Here is a 24,480-nt window from a genome sequence, read left to right as displayed (position 1 = left end):
GAGGAAAGCCAACACTTTCTCACTTGCTACTCATTCATTAACTTAATTACAGTCTTACCAGGTCCCCTCTTTTGCTCCTACAGGAAATGCTCTTGCAAAGATGAGCAGTGATTCAATTGTCAAGTTCAAAAGCCTCCCTTCAATTCACCCTCAGTAACCACTCAATGTGATAGGATTGGTTGCCTTCTCCTCTTCCTATGGGGAGGGGTTGTTCTACTACAATATGCACTTTTTTGAGCTTCTCTGCTCAATCTTCAAATGGTAAACACTTCATTGCTATTTTAACTCCTTTCTTCTTTCCCTGTGTCCAGATCTTTAATCACTGTATAACATATTTGCACATGCATCTCAGGGTTTCATTTCCACTCTAGACCTTTCTCCTGAGTTCTAGTTCTGTGTAAGTGGTTATTGTTCAAACCAGGTTCAATGTATCAAACATGGGAATCATTCCTTTCCCCTTACCACTCTATTCTTCCTCCTGTCCTCACTTCCTCAGCTAATTTATACTTAGGCTCCCCCTAGACACCAGCGCCAAATACAAACCACATCTTCCCTCCCGCTTTGTGTCTACCTTCACAGCCACACGGGCCCACCTGTCCCATCCCGCAGTCCCTCCTTTGTCACCTCCAGCACTGACAGGTCCTGCCTCTGCCTTCGCTTCCCTTTCAGGACTGTCTAACACTTAAGTCCTCAGCCATTTCCCAGCTTTAAGTAAGCCCCCCAAAGGGATCCAGCTGACTACACACAGTTCAGTTCCACCCCAGCACGCCACGTACACTTCAACTTGGTTCAATGCAGAATGACCTCTCTGCCCAGTGTTTCCAGCCACACTGAACTTCACACTATTTCTGGAATGCAGTTTCGCATGTCAGTTCCTGCCATTCCCTTCCCAAGCATGCTATGCTCTTAATTCCCTTTTGCACTTGTGGGGCACTTACTAGTCTTTCAATATGTTACCTCCTCTATGAATAATGTCCTGACACTATCTGGCAGAAAAAAGGCTCTGCCTGCCACAGTCTTATGCTTCACACACAATTTTCACAGCAACTGCACTGTGCGCTGCCTGTCTTCCTGGTGTGGGACACTCGAGGGCAGGAGTGTCACTCACTCCCACAGGCTCAATGATAAAAATGTTCCCATCTCCTCTAAACTTCCAGGCAACACATCACTGAAAATGAGAAACGGACAGAAAGAGTTTTGTGAGAGCTTTAATGGCACAAAATGTTTATAGCTACAAGTTATACATGTATTGTAAACTGTATATGATACAAAGTGCTAACTAAATAGATGAAGAATGCATAATCACTTTGGCTCAGTTAATTCCAATAATTTCAACAACTGGTTCACTTAAAAATTCATCGGCCTGGTTAAGTCTTCAGTTTTCATTTTTTAGGACAGTAAATATTTGTACTGTAATCAAAGTAACGTGTTGAATTTTTCCGTGTGCAAGTTTGTGCAGTTTTGCTCTTGACTATAAATATTTTAAGCCGATCTTCATCAAACAGAAAAAAATGAAGCCTTTTTAACTCCAAATTGTAAACAGGTGTAAAGCTTTTTAAACATTACTCTTAAAATGTCAACAGTTAATTGTTGGGTTCTCCTTTCCAATCACATAATCTGTTTCTGCTCACCACACACCTGGGTGGAGAGCACAGACACTCATCACTATGGTAGGGCCAACCACAACCCCACAGGATCCCATCTTAGAACTTCTAGTGTGATCCTATAATAAACAGTCCAAAATTTCACTAGTATTTTTAAGAAAAAGGGCAGAACTAAATTTATTTTCAATGTGGAAAAAATAAGCAGACCCAAGTTCAATCACACTGCTGATAGAACTGCTACTGAATTTTAACAGAGGCTAATGTGTTGCCTGTAAAAAGTTGCTCTTATTTTAAGAATAATTTTACATTCCCCTCCCATGATACCAATTGTAATACAAATTGTATATTATAGCAATTTATTTATTTAGCCCTCCTAACCTGCCCAGCCTTTTAAATTTTACTCAGGCTTTGCAAAAATCAGTGGGCCATCAGATTTTTGTTCTTTCCAAAGAAATTTAAACATGAACACTTGAAATAAATAGGTTATAGAAGGCAAATCAAGTGTTACCAGGTTTAAGAATAAAATAGAAACAAAGTATAATAAAAATGTCTCCAAAATTATTTAGCATCCATTGCTAGAAAGAAAAACAAAGTAAAATAATTCAGAAAACTATTTTGTATATAACATCTTTTTCTTAAAGATAGCCAGCTATATACTTGAAAAAAGTCAGAAATTAATTTTTGTTTAATCTGTATGTTCTTTTCCACTATAACACATATATTTTACAAAACTTGATGTGAGAGAAAAGAGAGTTTCTGCAAACCGGTGAACCTGGTTGTCCAAGTGTTTTTATTCAAGTCAACCTGATGCACTTTATTTAATGAGTAAATTGCTAGTTTTAAAATTAACAATGGTTCTCTAAATATTCAATAGTAATGTCTATATCATAAACAGTAATTATTTATATATAAACATATAATAGTATCCTTCAGAGTCATGCTATGAGTTCTGAAATCCAATAAATCTACTTGAAATAACTGGCAATCCTGACGCTTTCCAACAATTTGGTCCTAAAGCTTCACATTTTAGAAACAAACAAACAAAAAAAGCATGTCATTGAAGGAAGTTGTTGAGGGCTCTGGAACATCAGGCATTTGAAGTAACTGAAAAGACGGCTGCAACGGAAAGTGGGCAGTGCCTGCAGATCGCAGGGTCACCTCAGAAAGATCACACAGTAAACATTAAAAAAGGGGAGATCAGAAAACAACAGATGGCATCTTTTCAGAACTGTGTCCAATGTTCCCACAAACCAAGTCTGTTTATCCAAGTTGCTCAAGTGCTTGGAATAACTCAATCACCTTTAGTTTAAAGGCTTCAGAGAAGACGTGATGCTTCCTAAGACAGTGAGCCTGTATTTACACCACAAACTGGACCTCATTCCAAAGCCTCTTCTTAGAAAAGAAAAATTTTTTAAATGTAAAAGTCATGAAAAGTTCACATGCAACTAACAAACGTAAAAATACCAAACACACACACAAAAATCCCAAAAGCAATTTCATATATGTCTAGGCCTGAGACGTTCCTTATCAGAAATAAAGATTCTACGCCATAGAAAAGACAGCATTACAACATACTAGTAGTAAAATCTGCTGATGTATTTTAGTTCCTATTCCATTTCATAGCTGTCATCTATACAGATCGCCTCCTATGAATGAAAAGGTGTCATCAGGAGCTTAGACAAAGAGTGGCTCCAAAGCTGGTTTAAAATAATTTTTTATTGCCCAGGATATTTTTTTCCTTGTGTCTTGTGGGTTTTTTTTTGTTTTCTTTTTAATAACTAGTAAGTTCAAGCTTAAAGAAGCTTGCCTTTGTCTTGAAAAACAAAACAACAAAGCTTTTATATCATCTGCCAACCTGATCTTGTTTTTAGAGAGAGACAGGAGTCATCTTGCAAGAGTAAAATTTATACCATGAATGATTCAGGTCTCAGTCTGGTGGTACTAAAAGGAGACAACAGCATTATTGACAAAATTATTATCTGCTGGTGGCATCTGCGGAAAAGAAGCCCTTGCAAATTTCTAAACAACAGTAAACTCTGTTAGGAAATTCTAAAGTGTCTTACAGGCCAAAAAGGGAATGAGGTTAGTAAAATGCCTCAACAGAGTTTGAATAAAATACTGGATTTGAGAATTATTGGAGCTTGGATATGTAAAAATAGGGTTGTAGGTTGGGTCATGCTTACAATGGTCTCAAGTTCAAATACACTACTGTGACAATACACCACTTCACAGGTCACACGCTTTCCCAGGGGCTTCTTTCCTTCAGTAGGTGCTGGCAGAAGGTGAGCTCAGTCGTTTTCCAATATAGATGCTGGAAGGAAAGAGAAAGCACCATGTTTCACCTACTTCCAACAGTTCTACACAGGCTTGTCCACATGATGAACTGTAATAAAAACTAAAAATTTCAGTCCTTATAAAATGCTCAAAAGGTGAAAGTGTGTAGTCCCCCGCACCCTAAAGTCATCACTGACTGACCTAAAACTATCACAAGCCAGCCCAACTGGTCTCTGGAGGCCAGACGGGACAGTGCAGGGCCAGCGATTCGACAAGGGAAGGTGAGAGAAAACAGACGCCCCCAGGAGTAAAGAAGGGCCAACCTCCTTTCAATTACTCCTTTGTGGTAGGTAAAAAGTTCTGGGCTTTTGTAGATTGACTGATACTTCAGATACAAAATATATTGAATAGTAATATCCCCAATTATAAAGCTCCCAGTGCTTTCAAGAGGGCTCTTACTAACAGTTTAACTCTTAAGGACTAAGGGCCCAATATTACCTTTTTGTGCCAAGCAAGTATTTTACCCTTAAACACCATAAGCAGAAGGGAAGTTAAGGAAAATATTAGTCCCACCCCCCAGTGTAATAAAACCAACCAACTTGTAAAATCCCCTTTCCTACATTCATCTATAACAACAGTTACATTTACACCAGCAAGAGAAATGGTCTGGATTCAGGAAAGGAAGAGATGCTGCAAGGTACAAAAACCCACCTCTTAAGGGCAAATGGACCACAGTGCAGTCAATATTACAGGGAACTGAAAGCCCTACTCCTGCCCCCATTCCAACCCCATACAACAGTCACACAGTCACACATTCCTTTCCAACCCAAACACCTTCCATGGTGATGTTCGTGATTGCTGTCCTTAAAAACAGATACATCACTCAGAAGACAAAAGGGGGTGTGTGGAACAGTCACGCATGTTTCTGTGTTCAAGACTGTGCACATCTCTCCCATATGCTGAGCTCCTTAAAGGGAAGCTTAGGAAAGATGTATCTTTTGCTTATTATATACAGAAAGTGACCCACTGGACATGCGTAAAGAGAATAACAGATATGTCTTAGAATAAAATTAACAGCTAGTGTTTAACTCTAAAATCTTTCAAAAATATATTTCCTTAATTACTCAAAATCAAAACAAAAAAAGACTTTAAGAAGCATGCATGAAAAATTAATGAAATACAGGTCAATGTGGAGCTAATTTTAGAAGAAAAAATGAAAATGCTACAAAGAGAAACAAAATACTATCTCATCAAACAACCGACCAGTCTCACTCAAGGACTATATAATAAAATGGTGTATTTTCCCAGCTGGGGAAAAAAGTTCACATCAACCCCCAAATTTACACACTGAAGATTAGTTTACATTGAAGTTTAAATAACCCTAAGTAATTTATAAACAGCAATGACACAACCCAAAAAGAAAAATCAATCATGGACAAGCCCATTTAAAAATGATCACTTAGGCCCTGACTGGTGTGGCTCAGTGGGTTGGGCATCATCCCACAAACCAAAAGGTTGCAGGTTTGATTCCAGTTCAGGGCATATGCCTGGGTTACGGGCCAGGTCCCTGACCGGGGGCATGTGAGAGGCTGCATGTTTCTCTCACGCCTCTCTTTTTCTCTCCCTTCCCCTCTATCTAAAAATAAATAAATAAAATCTTTTTTTAAAAAATCACTTAGGAAATTAATATGATCAACTTATTTTTCAGAAAAAAACTACAATTAAAAATGCTAATCACTGTACCAACAGTGGACTAACTTTAAGAATTCATTTAGGCTCACACCCTATTTGCACTAAAACATTAATAGCAAAACAATACAGACTGATTTTACATGTGTTCCTTAAACCTGGAAATAAAACGTGAGGATAAAATGAATGAAAAAAACCTGTACGAGTTGCCCAGTACTTACCCTAGCCCCAAAGCCAAAACATGAGACAGGAAAAGAGATGGAATGAACACCTTAAGAAATTCCGCAGAGAAAATACCCCCCTTCTTCATGGCTCCACTTTTCCTCATGCTTAAAGAAACAGACCGTTTTGGGTGCCGGAAGTGGAACTCCCTGGGGGAAGAAATTCAGAAACGGGTATCAGAAATGCATTTGCTGAAAACAGCGTGGGAAGTAGCAGGTCCAATGCACACACACCCACTGGGCCCACTGAAGAGAACATGTAAGAACTCACTTAGGTGGAATGTTCTCAGGCCTACTGGACCAGTCTGACACCCAGTCTACACTTTTCTTCAAAGCATCAACTTCTTTCTCTCCTTCTACAGCTTCTTCTTCTGACTATAAAGAAGAATTCAAAAATTAAAAAGGCAAAAGGGAATACCAGGTCTTCCTACTACAAAAGACAAATCCAGAGAATACATGGAAATCAAAAGGCTGAATGAACATCAGTAATTTTTATGTAAGAAACATGCCATTTTTCTAAAGAGGCTGACAAAATAATCTTTGAAATAATCTTAAGATATTAAGATCTTTAATATCTTAAAAAGAACTTGAATGAATGAGTTTCACTGTTTTTATATCTAAACATAGAATACAAACCTCAAACTTCAATTAAACCTCAATAAAAAAAAAAAATGAACCTGAGACAAAAAGCACATTTGAGCCCTGGCTGGTGTAGCTCAGTGGACTGAGTGCCAGCCTATGAACCAAAGTGTTGCCAGGTGGATCCCCAGTCAGGACACATGCCTGGGCTGTTGGCCAGGTCCCCAGTGGGGGGCGTGTGGGAAGCAGCCACACATTGATATTTCTCTCCATCCCATCCTCCCTTCCCCTCTCTCTAAAAATAAATACATAAAATATTCAAAAAAGTTAAAAATTAAAAATAAAAAAAAACATTTGAGGCTAAGCTAACTGAAGTGTGGAAAATGTTGATAATTGCTGAATATGGGTGATGCTTACATGAAGGCCCACTGTAATATACTCTTTACTTTTGTATGTATTTAAAACTTTTTATAATTAAAAATAAAAGACAACATATCAAAAAGTATTATGCCACACATGGCAAAAACAAGGCCCGGGGGCTGAATCCAGCCCTCCATCTTGTTTTATCCGGCCCAGAACCTTGCTTCTACCAGGCAGCAGCACCAAGCTCCTTGCCCCTTGTTAAGGAGTAGTTACATTTATACAGTCCTAAAATTACATTCGGCCCTTTGAAGGCAACCATGAGGCTGATGTGGCCCCTGGTGAAAATGAGTTTGACACCCCTGGTATGTGCCACCAAATATAAAGTGATGAGAAAATAAGTAACTAGGCGATGTGATAAGGAAACAAATAATAATAGCATTTATTAAGCACGTATCAAGAGACAAGTCTAACTCCAAGTACTTTCCATGCATTAACTTTTACCATGCAACCCTGTAAAAATAGGAACTGTTAATACCCAATTTTTACAGATGAGGAAACAGATATAAATTAAGTAATTGCCTAAGGTTCCATAAGCAGTAAGTAGCAGGGCCGGAATCCAAACCCAGGCAAAATGTCTCTAGAGCCCTCCCTCTTCAGCATTAGGTTTTACTCCCTAGAAGCTTCTATTTTTCTAAACAAATCACTATCCAAACATTTCGCAAGGTTTATTCAAAACTACTTAAGACAAAAGGCTGTTTTTGTGGGGGGTTTTTTGGAATAAGTTACTTTATACGGAGTCAGAATTTGACATCTTTTGTATCAACTAAATGAAAAAGAAATGTGTTTTCTCTTTAATAATAACCTCAAGTTTTCAGGCCAAGAGCAATCAAATTTTCCAAAAGTTTCTCTTATAATAGAACCCATAGGAAGGAGACATTCCTAAAAATGACACAGCATTATTTATTCAGTTTTAGGGAATGTGATGCTATGACCTCAAACCAAAGGATCTCAAAGCTAAGAATTGTTTTTGACTTGTAATTTTGTTTGAATAGGATCCAGTCTTTGGCCAAAGCTTTGATTCTTTTCAGTAGGTAGTTACAAAATGCAGAGCCTGACATATCCCAAGATTCTTTTTCAACAGGTCCAGTTACTTGTGGAATAGCTGCCCAGAGAAGGCAGCTTCAGAACTCTCCAGATACAGGTAGTCCTTTTTACTACCAAACCAAAAATACCATCCCTGTGGATTTTTGCAATGGTTTTACTTAGTGCGCCTGGACTTCACAAATTCCACTGAATGGCACGACACAGCCTTGAGGATTAAACTTTTTTCACTGGGAAAATCTCAACACTACTGGGTACTGAGATTACTCAGAATCATGAGTTGGCTCTTTACAGTAAATCTAAAAACATCTTAAATCAAAACCAATAAATTGTTACAATTTATTTATAGATCAATTTGTATACACACAGTATCTGACAATATTCAACACACTGCATATCCTTTCTATGAAGTTTCAAACTTAGATCTCACAAGTCTCTCTCTCTAAAACTGCTCAAAGTTTTAGGTTTAAATTTGTGAACAAATTTCATACTTTCCAAGAGAATTAAAAAATAGTAAGATTTTTTTGCTCTATTTTTTTAAGATGATGTAACTTTCTCAGTTGAGTGAAGCAAAGTTATCTTTGGGCTATTTTTTTTTTTTTAAACCCAGATCACTTTAGAATCAGGATCTAAGCTCTCCAGCTCTCCTCATTTACAACTGGCTCTGAGCCTCCTTTTATTAATCTTAAATTTGCCAGTTTCAGGTTTTAAACTGTCTTCCAACTCAGACTTTCAGAATGTGGTACAATGTACTTTATCTAATTAAATAAGAACTATGCTTTCAACTGAATCGATAACCCTCTCTCTATCCCTACATCTATTCACACAGTAAATTATGATCATTTTAGCCTGTCCTCACACGGAAAGCCCCAGCTTCTATCCCCTTATACTGGCATTCTCTGGCTCACTGCAAGTTCTTTTTTTTAAGATTTTACTTACTTATTTTTAGAGAGGGAAGGGAGGGAGAAAGAGAGAGAAACATCAATGTGCGGTTGCTGGGGGCCGTGGCCCGCAACCCAGGCATGTGCCCTGACTGGGAATCGAACCTGCGATGCTTTGGTTTGCAGCCCACACTCAATCCGCTGAGCCACACCAGCCAGGGTTCCGCAAGTTCTTTAAGTCTCTAAACATGGACAGTAAACTGCAGTCTGTGGGCTCCACATTCAGATAACAGTTTAGAAGAGGGAAAAGAGAAGACAATTTCAGTTTCTATCACCTTCCAAAGATACCCAACACTATGCTGGCCTCTTTGGTCCCAGACACACACTGCAAAATGCCTTCAAGAGATAATCCACAGTCTATTTTCTGTGACAAAACTGAGACTCTTGAGGACTACCATCCTGAAAATATAGACTGAATGACCTTTTGCCTAAATGCATTCTAACTTAGGTTTCCTCATACCATAACTCACCAGACATGTGTTAGTTTGTTCTCAGAACCTTGTGAGCTCTCCTGAAACAGATTTCTTTCAATGACTTATTTCAGTAGAAGGAATGGTAGTCACAGGCTCAAACAGCCCTGGCTCTGTCACTTACTTGGCTTTGTAATCTTAGATAAGTAACTTAATTAAGACAAAGCTTCACCTTTCCCATTTGTTCATGTGTATAATATCACCTCCTTCACTGAAATGAGAGCACTAAAAGTGGGAAAAACTTAAAAAAGTAAATTTAGCACCAATAATATGTCTAATAAATATCAATATTTTTCCTTCTTCCTCCTAGAAAAGGCTGAAAATGTCATGTTCCTGGTATAGACATATATAAAAATATTCAGTAAGAACAAGTATCATAATAGTCCTTTGTTAACTCCTTTAAATTGTTTCTTAACCCTATACTTGCTTCTCATTCATGAAAAAAAATTTCATTTTCCCAAACCCTAAAGTGGTTAATTTTACATTATCTTTTCCGCAATTAAAAAAAAAAACAATTCAAAAGGCTATTTAAAAAGTCTAAATAAGCCCTGGCTGGCATAGCTCAGTGGATTGAGCGCAGGCTGCAAACCAAAGCATCGCAGGTTTGATTCCCAGTCAGGGCACATGCTTGGGTTGCGGGCCACAGCCCCCAGCAACCGCACATTGATGTTTTTCTCTCTCTCTTTTCCCCCTACCTTCCCTCTCTAAAAATAAATAAATAAAATCTTTATTTAATAAAGTCTAAATAAATTGTATCTACTGATATTTCCTTCACTAAAAAGTCTTAATGATGTAACGCTTCTGATATATAATCCTGGCCGGGTGGTTCAGATGGTTGGAGTGTCATCCTGTCCACCAGAAGGTTGCAGGCTCCATCGCGGTCAGTGTACATACCTAGGTTAAGGGTTCGATCCCCTGTTGGGGTGCATAGAGGAGGCAACCAATCCATATTTCTCTTTTTCTCTCTTTCCCCTTCCTCTCTCACTAAAATCAATAAATACATCCTTGGGTGAGGCTTGAAAAAAAAGATATATTGCTTAATGCTTTTGATGTATGTGTAAAAGTTAAACTGCTTTTCCAAACATGTAACCCTATTTAAACTGACTGATCTGACTGTTATACTGCTTATCAAAGGGTTGATGTTAACCAATGTTCTTTCAGGTACTTGTATCTGAATAGGAATCACACAGCAATGCTATCATAACCTGACCTAGAGGCCAAAAGTCTTACATTTTCAACTCCAGGAGTCCCGTAAGTTCAATCATCAGTTAAATCTAATTGTACACCTGCCATTGCATGAACACTGACCAAAGTCATCATCCATTAGGTTGTTAGGTAGATTATTAGAGGCAAAAAGTATATGTGGAGGGAGAGGGAGGTCTATGGTCAAATAAATGACTGGGAAATACTTGGTTTAAATAAACAGATTTCTTTACTGCAGGAACTGTCAGAGCCTGTAACACGTTCCTACCTGCTGTGACTAACTGATGTGAGGGAGCCCAGGCACTATATCCTTTCCCACTTATGTGACATCAGAATGATTTTATGGGGCTTCCCACTGAGCAAATGTTCCTCAAAATATATTTTGAAAAATGCTATTCTAGATTTTCAATGTGTCCATACAAAAGACAATACGGATTAAGGACATTTTCCTCAGGACTGACTACAGCAAAAAATTAATTTCATTTCTCTATCTTGGCATTCTTTAGTACACTTTTTGCCATGGTAGCTTCACAGACTTCCTTCTTCATTGTTACAGCTTACTGCACATGGCCAAACTTACATACAAAAGTCAGCAGTTTGGCAAGTCCAGTCAGACATCTTCCTGCACGAGAGCCGAGCTACTCTGACCTCCTCCACAGAGCCCAGTTCATCATGAAATACATTTGTATTCAATCCCAGAGGTTTCCTGGGCTTCAGAGAACAGCACAAATAGAGCAGAGTCAAAGTAGGAAGAAATCATGCAGCCTTCTGAAGTAGAACAATAGTGGGTGGATTCCACATAACAGGCAAAATATTTCTAGTGCAAAGGGTTCAAGACACGGTACAATGAGAATCCCACAAAGCAAGTTTTTATTACAATTTATTTACATTCAACATACATTCTTCAAGCACCTTAACACAAGAGAAAAGGACAATAGTTCCTATCCTCAGGAATCTGCACTCTGACACTTTGAGGTGACTTGACACATCAATAAATTTAAGGGCTGGCTATGAACATTCTAAATCATTAACAATTACTTACTTATCACGAATTTTATAACATAGACCTTTATAAGCTTTCAATACCATATCCATCTATACTTCCAACAATGTCAACTCCTAAGTGAACCATATTTACCTTATTTAACTTAAGGAACCTGCATAATTTAGATCAATTTTATCTTAGCTGTTAAAATTCATCTCAAAAGTCATTGCTTTCATTTTGGATGCAGCAAAAGTTTTCATACCTGGTTCTACAACCACCCTCCTTTTCATTTATTTTGGGACCTTACTGAGACATGTGTTTTGGTTTTCTATTTATAAACTCAAGAAAACTAGACTGATGCAGTAAAATGATACCTCACAGGCAATCATTTTCCAATTCTTTTAGGATGATATGCCTCCAAATTCTCAGTTGTAAAGGAGTACAACAAGGACAATATCATCCTAAGTGAATTCCAAAATCAGAAACTGAATAACTTAAAACAGCTTCAAACTATTTTTTAAAGTCTTCTAATTCTTTATTTTAGTCAAACATACATACTTAGAGGCTTGCATTTCTGTAACTATTTACTGTGAATTAGAAAAGTAAATTAACACACACACACACCTGAGAGCTATGGTCCCTGCTGGTGTGCATTTCCACATCAAATGTAATTTGTCCATCTTCTTGTGGGGAAGGGCTAGGAAAGAAAGAATTTAGTCATTAGTTTTAATTCCCATTTTGTCAAACAAATTATCCCTACCAGAAATCAGAAAATTAAAAGTTATAGTAGTATGGCTGTGAAAAGCAGCAAATCAGAAGTATACCATAACCCCATAGAAGAAAAAATGAAATTGAGCATTTTTACTCCAAAATGTTCTGGAATTTTTCTGTGGTGATAAATTCCTTCACAATGATAATTCTGCAAAGGAAATGTTACCTACAGATGCAAGACTCTCACATTTTATTTTTACTTTTTCCCCCCAATAAAGGTGAAATGATCTTTAAACACAGAAACCTTGTTTGAGGTTCTTTGTCTCAAAGTTCCTTCATCATTAAATAATTCATTACCAACAGTTCTCAAAGTGTGAAAGCAGTTTCCAAAGACTCATTCAAAGGGTCTTCGAGGTTAATACTATTTTCATAATACTATTAGATTCATTTGCTGTTTTCATTCTCATTCTCTCATGAATATGCAGTGAAATTTTCCAAAGGTTACGTGTGTGACATTGTAACAGATCAAATGCAAATGCACATGAGAATCCAGCTATTTTCTAAGCCACATATTAAAGATATTTACAATAACATAAGACAGTGCCACTAGTCCTACTAAATTTTTTTGTTTGTGAAAACTAGTTATTTTCCATTTTAAAAAGTTATGTTAAAATATAATGGTTTATTATTGTCGAATGAATAAATACATTATTTTTAAATGTTCTCAGTTTTATTTTCTAATATAGTAAATACCAAAATATATAATCCATGTAAAACAAAAGCTCTGTGGGTTCCCTGATAATTTTTAGGAGTGTAAAGAAGCAGAAAGACCAAAAAGTTTGAGAAGCACTATTCTGCTTATTTCAGAAATACTTGCTTTGAGACATTTCAGTGAATTAGGTAAGCATATACATATATATCTATATATACACACGTACGTATATAAATATATAACTTTTAATGAAAAATACAAAATGTTGTCCCAGAACTATAAAAATTTACAGATAAATTTTTAGACAAAGACACATGACCATGAACTGTACTTGTACATTAGATGAATGTAATGTGCTAAGTCCTAATTCTTAGTTTTATCAATGATTCCTTGTATAGTTCCACAGCAAGTCTCTAGGCCTTTCACTAAACACTGCCCCCCAAAATCTAAATTCAAATAGAGATGAAAAATGTTCAATGGAATAGATGTTAAGTATTAACGTTATCATGAGCATGTGTACAATGTTAATATACAGAGATTTTGGTGAGACTGACTAAAAAATAAATATAGTCACCAGAAATGTATCAGGTTGATTAAGCCTAGTAGTCCTAGGCTACTACAGTTGACACAGGAGATCCTTAAAGGAAGGTAGGAAAAGAGAAAAGCTGGTTCTATATGAAACAAACATATTAATGTATTTGAAAAAGTTTTGCTTGAACTAGAAATCTTAGTTTACTATCATTACACGCATAACTCTGTTGGGTTCACAGCCAAAGGTCAAGTTAAGGGCCAGCTTCACAGAGCCATGAACAGGTCAAGGCGGCAGCATGACAGGTGAGAGTCTGACCCAAGCACCACTCCACTTCCACACTCTTCTCAACACCATTCCCATCTCGCTCAGAAATACTAAACATATCTTTGATAAACTGCTTACCACTCTTAACACTTTGGAATGCATTAGATGCAGGGGTGTCAAACCCATTTTCACCAGGGGCCATATCAGCCTCGAGGCTGCCCTCAAAGGGCTGAATGGAATTTCAACTACTTAACAGTTACGGAATAGTTACGTTTATACAGTCCTAAAATTATTTTGGCCCTTTAAAGGTAAGCACGAAGCTTAGGTGGCCCCTGGTGAAAATGAGTTTGACACCCCTATATTAGAGTTTCAACCCTGACTCATGTCAGGATTGGCTGGGGAGATTTTTAAATATTCTCCTGATTCTACCCCTCCCCTGACAACAGAATGAGAATCTCCAGGGATGGTGTCTGGTGTGCTGGTATTTTTAAAAGCTCGCTGGATAAATCATAGGTTGAAAACTGCTACAACAGGGTAGAACACAAAGCAAAACACATAGATGTTATCTTCGAACAACTACCACAGTGACGAAAGTATACCTATAAAACCATTTTTAAACTGAAAGTGTACATAAATTAGCTTTGGGACCAAGAGCCAATAATCCTAAAACTTTGCCACCTGTAAGGAACACTTCTCAACAACTTCAAATATACAGACGCATGACAATTCAAATGACATGAATTTTGAAGACATGTTTAAATGTTAAAGTGTGTTAGCTATCCCAAGAGTCTTACTGCACTGGAGTTCTAGGCCTCCTCTGAAAGACAACCAGTAAGCCAGGGCCTGAGATACATAAGCTGACAGGACAAGGAAGTGTTCAAAAGCATCTGCCACACCTCACTTCAAGTGGTTGGAAACCCAGCTGAAACACGATCACAGGAGTGTAAATTCATATTTGATCACAGGTATCACTGCAACCACCAGTGAAATCAGATGACCAGAAAGGTGAGCAAGTGACTTTTCCTCAGCTCAGTAACAGTACCAAGTGACCAGCAGGCGAAGCAATACACTGGCACGGGTGATCAAGCATCACATACTTCAATATAGAGTAAAAGCCTATCGACAGGACCAGTATGGGCAGGACTATATGAGCAGTAAACTTCAGAAACCCACCAGGGAGTCCCATGAAATGAATGTAATACATTTATAGTTTACTTTTTCTGCTATGTTTTATTGTGCTCTGCTTTACCATACTTTACAGATGTTGCATTTGTCACAAACTGAAGACCCTCCGCCAGCAAAAAGACTACAACTTGCTTTATTGTGACACTAGCTTTGTTGCAGTGATCTGACTGAACCCGCAGTATGTCTGAGGATAACATACTGGATAACAAAAACTTCATTCTGAAAGACTAATGCTGTCACAACTGGAATCAAAGGCAAGCTGCTCAGAAAGCTATCCACTCTCCTTCTGCTTGTTACTAGAGCCATCCCAAGCTCTTAAGGAGCACAGAGATAAGTCACTCATTAGACAGGGTGGCGGGGGTATACACTGTGCCGTAGCTATAGACCTCAAACCAGGCCTCTGCTGCCTTGGGAAAATTGGTGGATCATAAGACACACAGCACGCTGAACATGAGTTACCTCTATTTCTCCTTCTGTGCTTTTTCTAGTAAGTAGTAATACATGCTATGCACACAATTTTTACAAAGCACAAAAATATTCAGAAGAAAAAACTCTGTAATTCCATCCCTTGGAGATAATCACTGTTTACATTTTTAAATATTTCCTTAATCTTTCCCCCAGGCATTTTCTACCTGGCTGATAATCAGTTAACTCTTAATTAACCAGAAGATCATCCAATACCCTGTAATGCTATCAGCATGGCTGTCTCTGGTCTAAGAATTGTCAAATGATACCAGTATGTCATTTAATATCTAGTCCCTCTGAAAAAAAGAGAAGCTTATACTGAAAATTAAAGTAACAGCTCAGGCCCTCGATGGGTAGCTCAGCTGGCTGGAGCATCATCCTGATATGCCAGGTTTGCAAGTTCGATCCCCTGGTCATGGGCACATACGAGACTCAACCAGTGAATATACAAATAGATGTAACAACAAATCAATGTTTCTCCCTCTCTCTTTCCTTCCCCTCCCTCCCTCACTAAAAAAAAAAAGTAAAAAAAAAAACACTAAACAAACAGCTCAATTTCACTCTACCCACACATACCTCTATATTCTTGCTGTTTTACTTTAATCAGTGGAATTAGTTTCTCTAACTCAAATAGAGAAAAATGAGGTCTGAAATAAAACTGCCTCTGAGGAAACAGAATGGCCTTCAAAATTTACTATCTTTACAGACTTGGTTAGTGCTTCCACTGTGCAAACATTGCTCTAACTTGAACCAACCTGCAGTTCCTATAATGTAAATGCTTTACTGAGTGTCTACTACCTGCCAGCACCATTACTGCGGGAATACCAAGGAGATGAAACATTACCCACCTCATGGAGCCTCACAATCAAGAAGGGAGGACAGATATACACACAGATAACTATGTTCAAGGCAGACTATGAGATGTAAGACAGGGACACAAAGGACAATGGGAGAAAGCTGGATTAATTCTATAAATAAACATTTATGCCATTGAGCTTTAAACTGATAAAATATCTAAAAACAATATAATCTGATAAGGAAATTGATTTAATCTGGGGGAACACACAAGTACTTGTGAATGAGCTGTCTGATTTAAATATACACACTGTGCCCTGGCTGGTGTGGCTCAGTGCCAGCCTGTGAACCGAAAGGTTGTAGATTTGATTCCCAGTCAAGGCACATGCCTGGGTTGTGGGCCAGGTTTCCAGTTGCGGGAGTGCAAGAAGCTACTAATCGATGTCTCTCTCACACACTGATGTGTCTCTCTCCCTCTTTCTCCCTCCTTTCCCCTCTCTCTAAAAATAAATAAATAAAATCTTTTTTTTTAAAGATATCTTTTTTTTAAAGATTTATTTATTTTAGAGAGGGAAGGGGGGGGAGAGAGAGAGAGAAACATCAATGTGCGGTTGCTGGGGGCCATGGCCTGCAACCCAGGCATGTACCCTGGCTGGGAATCGAACCTGGGACACTTTGGTTCCCAACCCGCGCTCAATCCACTGAGTTATGCCAGCCAGGGCTTAATAAATAAAATCTTTAAAAAAATAAATACACATACTATAATAAATCCGGTGTCATATTTTGTGAAATAAAGATGTAAGCCATTTATTTTTCCTAATGGGAGTTAACTTTGTACCCATGTGTTTCCTGAATTCCACCAAAACCTCACTTACCTGTCACAGTGAGAACTGCCTCTTGAACTGCTCTGTCCTGATTCATGTTGTGCATCCAAAAGAATCTTCTCCATGTCTCCATTGTGGATAGAGGATGAGGAAGGGACGTGTTCCAGCCCCCCATTTTTCCCATTGCCATTATCATTGTCATTGCTGCTGTTCATGGGGAGCTCCACCCAGGAACCTGTTGGGCAAGTCAGATAACTTACGTTAACTGCAGCAGAACTGAAATCTGTCATGTGCACACTGATGTGAATATGGTGGGTTCAGATAAGAAGTCTTACTTGCCTCAAACAAAATGCAAAAGTATTCTGAAGCCGACAAACGAGGAGCAATAATACTCTACAAATCTATATAGTTCTGTTCCTGAAGTAGGTCATGCAATGAACCAACTTAGAAAAAGCTGGAACTCTAAAACTAGTATCACAGAAAATGTCTTTAAGCCAATTTTCTCTCTGTTTAAAGCTTAGCTTACATACAACAAACACTTCACTGAACTGAAAACTTTTAGGTTGCTTTCCAAAAAATGCTTTATATCTAGACAATTATCCTTTAATATTTTACCCTTAATATATTTTCCATAGTCCACCTCAGTTATTTAGTTGTATTCTCTACACAAATGAAATAAACATATGACCTAACTTCATAAAGGTCATCTAAATAAGTTAACAACTATGTCCTAATAGCACAAACAACTGCAAAGCTCCTAGAGGAGGGACTTGGATACAATCATAAAAATTTCAATTTGTGTACAAAATTGAAGCACAAAGTTAATGCAACTGGCTCACAACTAAGTCGGGTGCTAGTGCTAAGAAAACCTGAAAAAAGCTGTACCTCTAACCCACAAAATAGTTTCTTTCTTTCCTTTATGCCTCACTATTTCCAGCCTTTCTCCTTTCTCTATCCACTAAACATACCTTGTGAACTTGTCTTTTCTCTGTTCTCTCCCAGGAGTTGCTACTTTCTAGGGTTTTCAGTAAGCCTCTTTGGTTTGGGGGGAGTAACAACTGCGCGTTTGCCACAGGTGACACTGAAGTTTTCTCATGGGAACAGTGGCAGAGTGTGGAGTCACAGGAAAGGGGCTATGGCTCTGGTAATGTGGATTGGTCTTAAAAATATTTATTGGCTTGATGAGTTTGCTGAACACATTAAGGAGCTTTAATTTTAACAAGAATTGGCAACAGTAGCTGATAAGCCAATTTCACAACAAAAAGAGATAGTAATTTTTTCGTAGTTTCCATTCAATACAATAAATTTTGTTTTAGAAACTGTCACCACATGGGTTGCTGGGACCATTCCTCTGATCTCTCAGCAAAAGCATTAGAGAGAGTTCTGTGGCCAAACACTACTACATCAGCAAAACAGGATAACGACCCAAACAGGTTCAAATCCTAAAGGCACTCTAAATGAGGTGATGGCTATTCCAGACCTGAACACCATCCTCCTGTGAAGGAAAAACTCAAAGGCAAACCTGGTTGGAAATCTGACTCCACCCCTTACTATCTGACTTTCTGACCTTGAGTTTCCTCATTTGTAAAACAAAGATGAGAGCACAGTGCCTACCTGTGGGGATTAAATATAGGGCTGCTGTGAGGATTAAATATAGAACATAGACAAAAGGTAAATGCTCAGTTACAAACTGGGTGAAAGAATTTATATTTGTAAAGTACTTAGAACAGTGTTTGCTTAATAAAAATGAAGTTACTCTTTCCATCCTTTCCCTCTGAGGCAGTCCTGGGTTGTCACAGTCCCCTAATCCCCACCACATCTTTGGCATTGTACTTCCAAACACCAGTTAGATGACATCCCTGCAGCCTCAGGCTGTATACGCACAAATACAGACAAAGACAACACGGAACTCGGAACTTGACATGACTTAAACTCAGCCAGCAAAGCTAGGGCAGATCTAACACTAAAGGTAATTTAACTAAATATTTAGAGTGCCTCTGTAGTGTATAAGAAATATGCTAAAAGCATCCCTAAGTTTAGAGAGCTGCAAAATATTTTAACGGAAAAGCGAGGCAGAGAAAAAGCAAGGTATATTATAAACTGTTTTTTCTCCCTGCTAGCACTGTTTCTGGGATTTTCAAATTTATTTAAACCAACGGGACCAGTTCTTGTACAGAAGCCCACTGTGTACAAGTAAACAAAAACAAAACACAGGCCAGACCTGCTCCGGTGGAGACAGAACTAAGCAAGCAGGAGTTCCAGACGGGTCTCTGTGGAAGCCAGTGTTCCTCAAAATACAGTAAATGTTCACTTAAAGTAGCTGATCAAAAAGGAGAAAAAAGCATGTAACAATATCAGGTGTTCTGGACCTTACTTTTCTGAAGGATTTCCATACCAATATCTAAATTCTGCTTCCTGCATTAAAAATATGTAAGCAATCATAATCTAGGAACTTGGGGAGACATACCTAGAAAAGTTTAGTAAAAGCAGTCTCTGTAATTGCCTTAAACACTGAGTATAACTGAAGGCATTTCTACTTAAAGCAGATGTTCACTTGACGTGTATTAGGAGAGTGGTTAAGAACTCGAACTCCCACTAATAACAGCTGTTGCACCCCAGACCTGTTAGTTTTCTCATCTGTAAAATAGGGATAGTAAATGTATCTACCTCACTGTATTGTCAGGAGGATGACATGAATAAACCACATTAAAAAATAGGAAAGGTTACCAGTATAATGTGTTAGCTAATATTATAATTATATTCTATCTTTTAAAAACATTTAATACAAAATAATGTTTCTTGAAAATGCAACATCAGTACATAAAATAAAAAGTAATACCTCTCCTCCCAATCTCACATCCCTATCCCAAAGGAAACCACTTTTAATTAAAACTTTCCTATGTAAACTTCCAGAGTTTTCATAGAAATATGGAATCACTGCCCTAGCTGATGTGGCTCAGTGGACTGAGTGCCAGCCTGCAAACCAAAGGGTCACTGGTTGGATTCCCACTCAGGGCACATGCCTGGGTAGTAAGTGGGCTAAGTCCCCAGCAGGGGCCGTGCAAGAGGCAACCACACATTGATGTTTCTTTCCCTCTCTTTCTTGCTTCCCTTCCCCTCTAAAAATAAATAAAATTTTAAAAAAATAACTGCTTTGCATCCCATCATGATATATCATACTTAAACCATTATACAAATGGCAATGGTTAACTGCTACCCAAATTATTGTTTCTAATATTGTTATTGAAATCAAGGCTTCAATGGAGGATAGTTTGGCAGTATGAAGAGCCTTAAAAAGTTAGATTTCCTTTAATCAATAATTCTCTTCCCAGAAATATCATCTATGGTAAAAAAAACAGTACTGCAGAGAAAGTTATGCACACATATTCATTAAAAGGCTACATATTGCTCTTATCTTTTCAGAAAAATGGTTGTGAAAAAAGCAAACTTTTCCTTCTCCATAGATGAACTCTACATGCCTTTTTCACCTCACTTCATTCATTTCTGATTTACAGCTCAGAATTTTTTGATGTTCTAACTCTACTGATCCTCACTAGTCCCTTTTTATTTGGAAAGGAAACAAAACAAGAGGACTGTGCTGTCCAAGCAATACAAACTAGAAAAAAATCTCAGAGTGAATCCTCTTCCTAAAAATCGAGCTTTAAAATTAAAAACTGCAGGCCCTATTATATTAAAAGCTTACTTAGAAATTGAAAACTATTCTCTTATGACTGATTGTACATATACACAACACAATAGACATTTTCTAGTTTAAGTTCTTGAGAACTGCTAAAAGATTCGGAAAAGCATGTTTCTACATTCTCTAATATAGTACATCGTCAAGGCTGGCCCAATTATCGTTTACATTCATGACTGCTGCATATACTCTCTTCAGTTTTACAATCACCAGGTTAACCCTCCTGCAAAAAGAGGAGTGGCAGAGCTAGGGGGTGAGGAAGAAAAGAACAGTACTATTTCTCATTTTCCAAGGCTCCATGTGTCAATCAGACCCTAACCAGTAGTGACACATTTTATTATGTCTTATCCTCTTTCCTTAAAGCCTTTATTTTACTTCAAGTACTTGATGCTAGAATTGAGACTACGAACAGTCACAGACATTCTTATTTTAAAAAAAGTTGGTCTTTTTACACAAGTAAGTACTCACACACTAATTAATTATGTATTCTAAACAGTATTATAAGACAGTGACATTTCATGTATCATAGTCTTAAAAGTCATCTTGCAATATTGGGGAAGCAAGAATATCATGGCTGAAGATGTTAAAAAAGGAAAAAAAATGCTGTACTTCCTACATTAAACAAGAATTATACTGGTATCTTTTTTTTTTTTTAAAGATTTTATTCATTTATTTTTAGAGAGGGAAGGGAGGGAGAAAGAGAGAGAGAGAAACATCAGTGTGCGGTTGCTGGGAGTTATGGCCTGCAACCCAGGCATGTGCCCTTGCTGGGAATCGAACCTGCGACACTTTGGTTCGCAGCCCGTGCTCAATCCACTGAGCTACGCCAGCCAGGGCGAATTATACTGGTATCTTGATTTGCCTTATATTACACCTACTGATTTTTATGACATAAATGCCCTATACAAATATTCTTCAGTAATTTAATCATTTTCTTAAGAATAAAACTAACATTAGAAATTGGAAAATATCCTTTTAAACTTTGAAAGCAGTTCAGATATTTGTTCACTAATTTGTAATGAAAGTGAACAGTTCCCCTAAAACAGTAAGCTAAAAAAAAAATCAGGTTTCATTATTCCAAATATTTCAATAACTTGCTATTAAAACTCTGCTTTGATCCCTGACCTAAAGATAAAATCTCAAGCCAGAGATAATTTGTACCATGAGTTCATCTCCTGTTTTTCGTAGTTGTGCAACTCTACCCAACAAAGAACTTCAACTTAATCAGCAATTTGGATAGTACGTATTAGATGCCTGAATAAGTTGTTTTGCCCAGTGCCTAAAAATCACTTGAAGGAATCAATAAGGCTTGTTTTGCTCAGTTCAGTGTTGTATAATGAGCTAAAAAGCAAACTGTAAAAGGCAAGAGGGGAATAAATAAATGTGGCACTATCCAAAAGCTTTTCAGTAACTTAAAAGCTCACCCTACCCCCAGAATATTTCCTATGTAGCAGACTTCCCAAAGTAACATTTTGATTATCACACACAGGCTCAGTGTTCTTCCACTTTTTAAGAGCTAACATAAACACAGCAGCAACTGCTTGGCCAACATCATCAAATACCTAATAGGTCTGTCAGACACAGAAATAAAAACAATCACACATAGATCAACACCATTTTTTTGTTGTTAAATGGTCAAAAGAAAATTACAATTCCTTTGCTTTCTGTGAAATCGTGTACACATACTAACCAAATAGCTAACTTAAAGGTATCATAGACAAACACTGAGTACAATTAAAAAACATGTACTAGAAAAAGACAGAAAGACAGGCCACCTCTGTATATTACATTAGGTGGAATAACACACCCAGAGAATTAGAAACACACAATTCTGGGCCACTGAAAAGAAGCGTCCTGAAAGGAGCACTAGATGGAATGAACGTGAAAACCTCCGCTCCAGGTCCTTGCCAGGTGTCAACTTGCACAACAGCACATTTGACTCTAGACCTGTTTCTTTCCTGGTAAGTAACAGGTGACAGAAATCTCTCAAGTCTCTTCCCAACATTTTGTAAAGCAGAAAACTGTCTAAACACTGTGCTGAACATCTGAAACTAATATAAAATAATATTCAATGTAAACTATAATTGAAAAATAAAATTTAAATAATAATAAAGAAATCTTATGCCATTTTAAAATCCCACAGTTCTAAGAGTATGTTAAACACGGGTAAATGATTTTAAAATGCAGATTAATATGCACAGCAAATAACATAGGCACAAATTAATCCTAGTTTAGTGTGGAAAACAATGTTTTACATCCTAGAACATAAGACACTTTTTAAAAAGTTTTAAAAAGTCAACATTTGAAGACTTTATCCACGAAAAGATGGAGCAGCAGCAATAAGCAATGAAAACATCTTAAAAGTAATCGAATTCTATCCCCATCTTGTGAGGACAGGAACTCTCTTCCCTTAGATAATTTTGAAGCCATACTGCAACACCTTCCTTTCATGAAAGGCACTGCAATGCCTTCAAATGTCATGTAAACATCCAAACGACTTTTTAACAGTTTCATCTGGTCGTTTGTGAACTGTCCCAATCACCTCTTTCATGGGAGGAATTACAGGAAGATGAAGCAAAAACCTTTCCAAGACTCTGAGCATTAAAGCCATCTGAGACTAACCTTAGGACAAGATGTCTGAGCACCAGAATGTTATGAAAAGCAACTGTAGTTGGTCTTAATTCAATATTGTCATTAACTTTCATCCGCCCTTGTATATGAATGTGTTTTTAAACCCATTTCTGAAAATTCATTACCCCAGACTCCGTGATTTGTGCAATCTTGTATGGTTCAAGAGGGTGTTTGTTCATAAACAGGTTTACAGGACACACAACCCCATCGTCAAAAAAAAAATCACTTGAGCAACTCTGAAACGTCTAAAAAAAAAGTGGCATAGCTCCCCCCGCCCAGACGTTAAACAAGTAACCACTAAATTACCAAATGATTTCCCTAACCAGTCTGTGGTAACAAAGGAACGCAACCAGAGGTATCCCACTCCGCGCCGGGCCGACCTGGCGACGCGAGGTGGGGTCAGCTGCGCCAAGCTCCGCGCCGTCGCACAGCTGACCGCGCACCCGTCTCTCCACCGCCCCCTCCCCTCGGCCGGCGGCCCGCGTCCATCCCCTAGCGTCCCTGCCGCACGTCCCCATCCCTGCCCACGTCCCCTTCAGCGTCCGCTCCGCCCACCCTCCCAGCGCCCCACGGCCCGCCCCTTCACGCCTCGACAGGCTCCGCTCAGGGGCCCACCACAGGTGGAATCGGGCACGTCCCCCTCCTCTTCCCTCCCACCAGCCCTCCGAAACCTGGAACAGAAGCAGCCCCCGCCCCAAGACCCCAAGAAGGAGGGGAAGACCGGACCGGAGGGAGACACAAGCACCTCATCCTGACAGGTGACGGAAACTGTCAGTCACCCGCACATCCTCAGCCTAGACCAATGGGCTGCCTTCTCCTCCCGGCACCCCCCCCCCCGGCACCCGGGGGGAACTGGCCGCGGCAGCAGGGGCAGCTCCTCCTCCCCCATCTCCTTCACCCAGTCCGCCCGCCCAGCACTCACTGTTGAGGCCGGCTGGCGGGGGCAGAGGCTGCTCTCCTTCTTCACAGTTGTTGTTGTTGTTGTGCAGGGGCGGCGGCTGCTCCAGTAAATGAGACGACATTGTCGGGCGGCTGGAGGAGCTCTGTCCGCAGCTAGACTGGCTCAGGTTCTGGGACAGCAACACAACAAGCCGAGTCCCCCGCCCCCTTTTCTGCTCCTGCGCAGTCCCTCCCCTGCTCATGACGTCAGGGCCCGCCCCAGCCACGTGACAACAACACTACCGGAGACGGGGCGGGCCCGGGGCGTTCCCGGGCTGACTACAGACGTGGAGAT

At 38.8% G+C, this 24,480-nt stretch overlaps 1 protein-coding gene and 1 long non-coding RNA gene across 3 annotated transcripts; both read right to left on the bottom strand.

Annotated features, from left to right (window-relative positions):
- Positions 1 to 1,192: 1,192 nt before the first annotated feature.
- LOC114502450 (BCL2/adenovirus E1B 19 kDa protein-interacting protein 3-like) lies at positions 1,193 to 24,475 on the bottom strand. Of its 2 annotated transcripts, none has more exons than XM_028519402.2 (6): positions 24,169 to 24,475; positions 16,970 to 17,153; positions 12,055 to 12,127; positions 6,060 to 6,163; positions 5,789 to 5,938; positions 1,193 to 3,915 (listed from the first exon to the last, which is right to left on the bottom strand). In XM_028519402.2, exons 1-6 carry the CDS (start codon positions 24,386 to 24,388, stop codon positions 3,867 to 3,869), a joined length of 780 nt encoding a protein of 259 aa, XP_028375203.1. In that variant the 5' UTR covers positions 24,389 to 24,475; the 3' UTR covers positions 1,193 to 3,866. The 2 variants fall into 2 exon arrangements, with proteins under 2 accessions (XP_028375203.1, XP_035888599.1); XM_036032706.1 differs by having other exon boundaries at positions 24,145 to 24,370.
- On the bottom strand, positions 20,062 to 23,546 carry LOC118502041. Its single transcript, XR_004904718.1, has 2 exons — positions 21,777 to 23,546; positions 20,062 to 20,478 (listed from the first exon to the last, which is right to left on the bottom strand). It is a non-coding gene; the product is annotated as an uncharacterized LOC118502041 (long non-coding RNA).
- Positions 24,476 to 24,480: the final 5 nt, after the last annotated feature.

This window comes from Phyllostomus discolor, chromosome 8, assembly GCF_004126475.2.
Source record: "Phyllostomus discolor isolate MPI-MPIP mPhyDis1 chromosome 8, mPhyDis1.pri.v3, whole genome shotgun sequence".
NCBI classification, from domain to species: domain Eukaryota; kingdom Metazoa; phylum Chordata; class Mammalia; order Chiroptera; family Phyllostomidae; genus Phyllostomus; species Phyllostomus discolor.
This window is presented reverse-complemented; position numbering and strand designations above follow the sequence as displayed.

Bases quoted from the DNA above. Each gene is read 5' to 3' on its own strand.
- LOC114502450 (XM_028519402.2), bottom strand. From the start codon at position 24,388: ATGAGCAGGGGAGGGACTGCGCAGGAGCAGAAAAGGGGGCGGGGGACT. The intron at 17,154-24,168 runs GTGAGTGCTGGG...CTTGCCCAACAG, and splicing joins CCCGCCAGCCGGCCTCAACA to GTTCCTGGGTGGAGCTCCCC. The intron at 6,164-12,054 runs GTGTGTGTGTGT...TCTTCTTTATAG, and splicing joins GCAGGGACCATAGCTCTCAG to TCAGAAGAAGAAGCTGTAGA.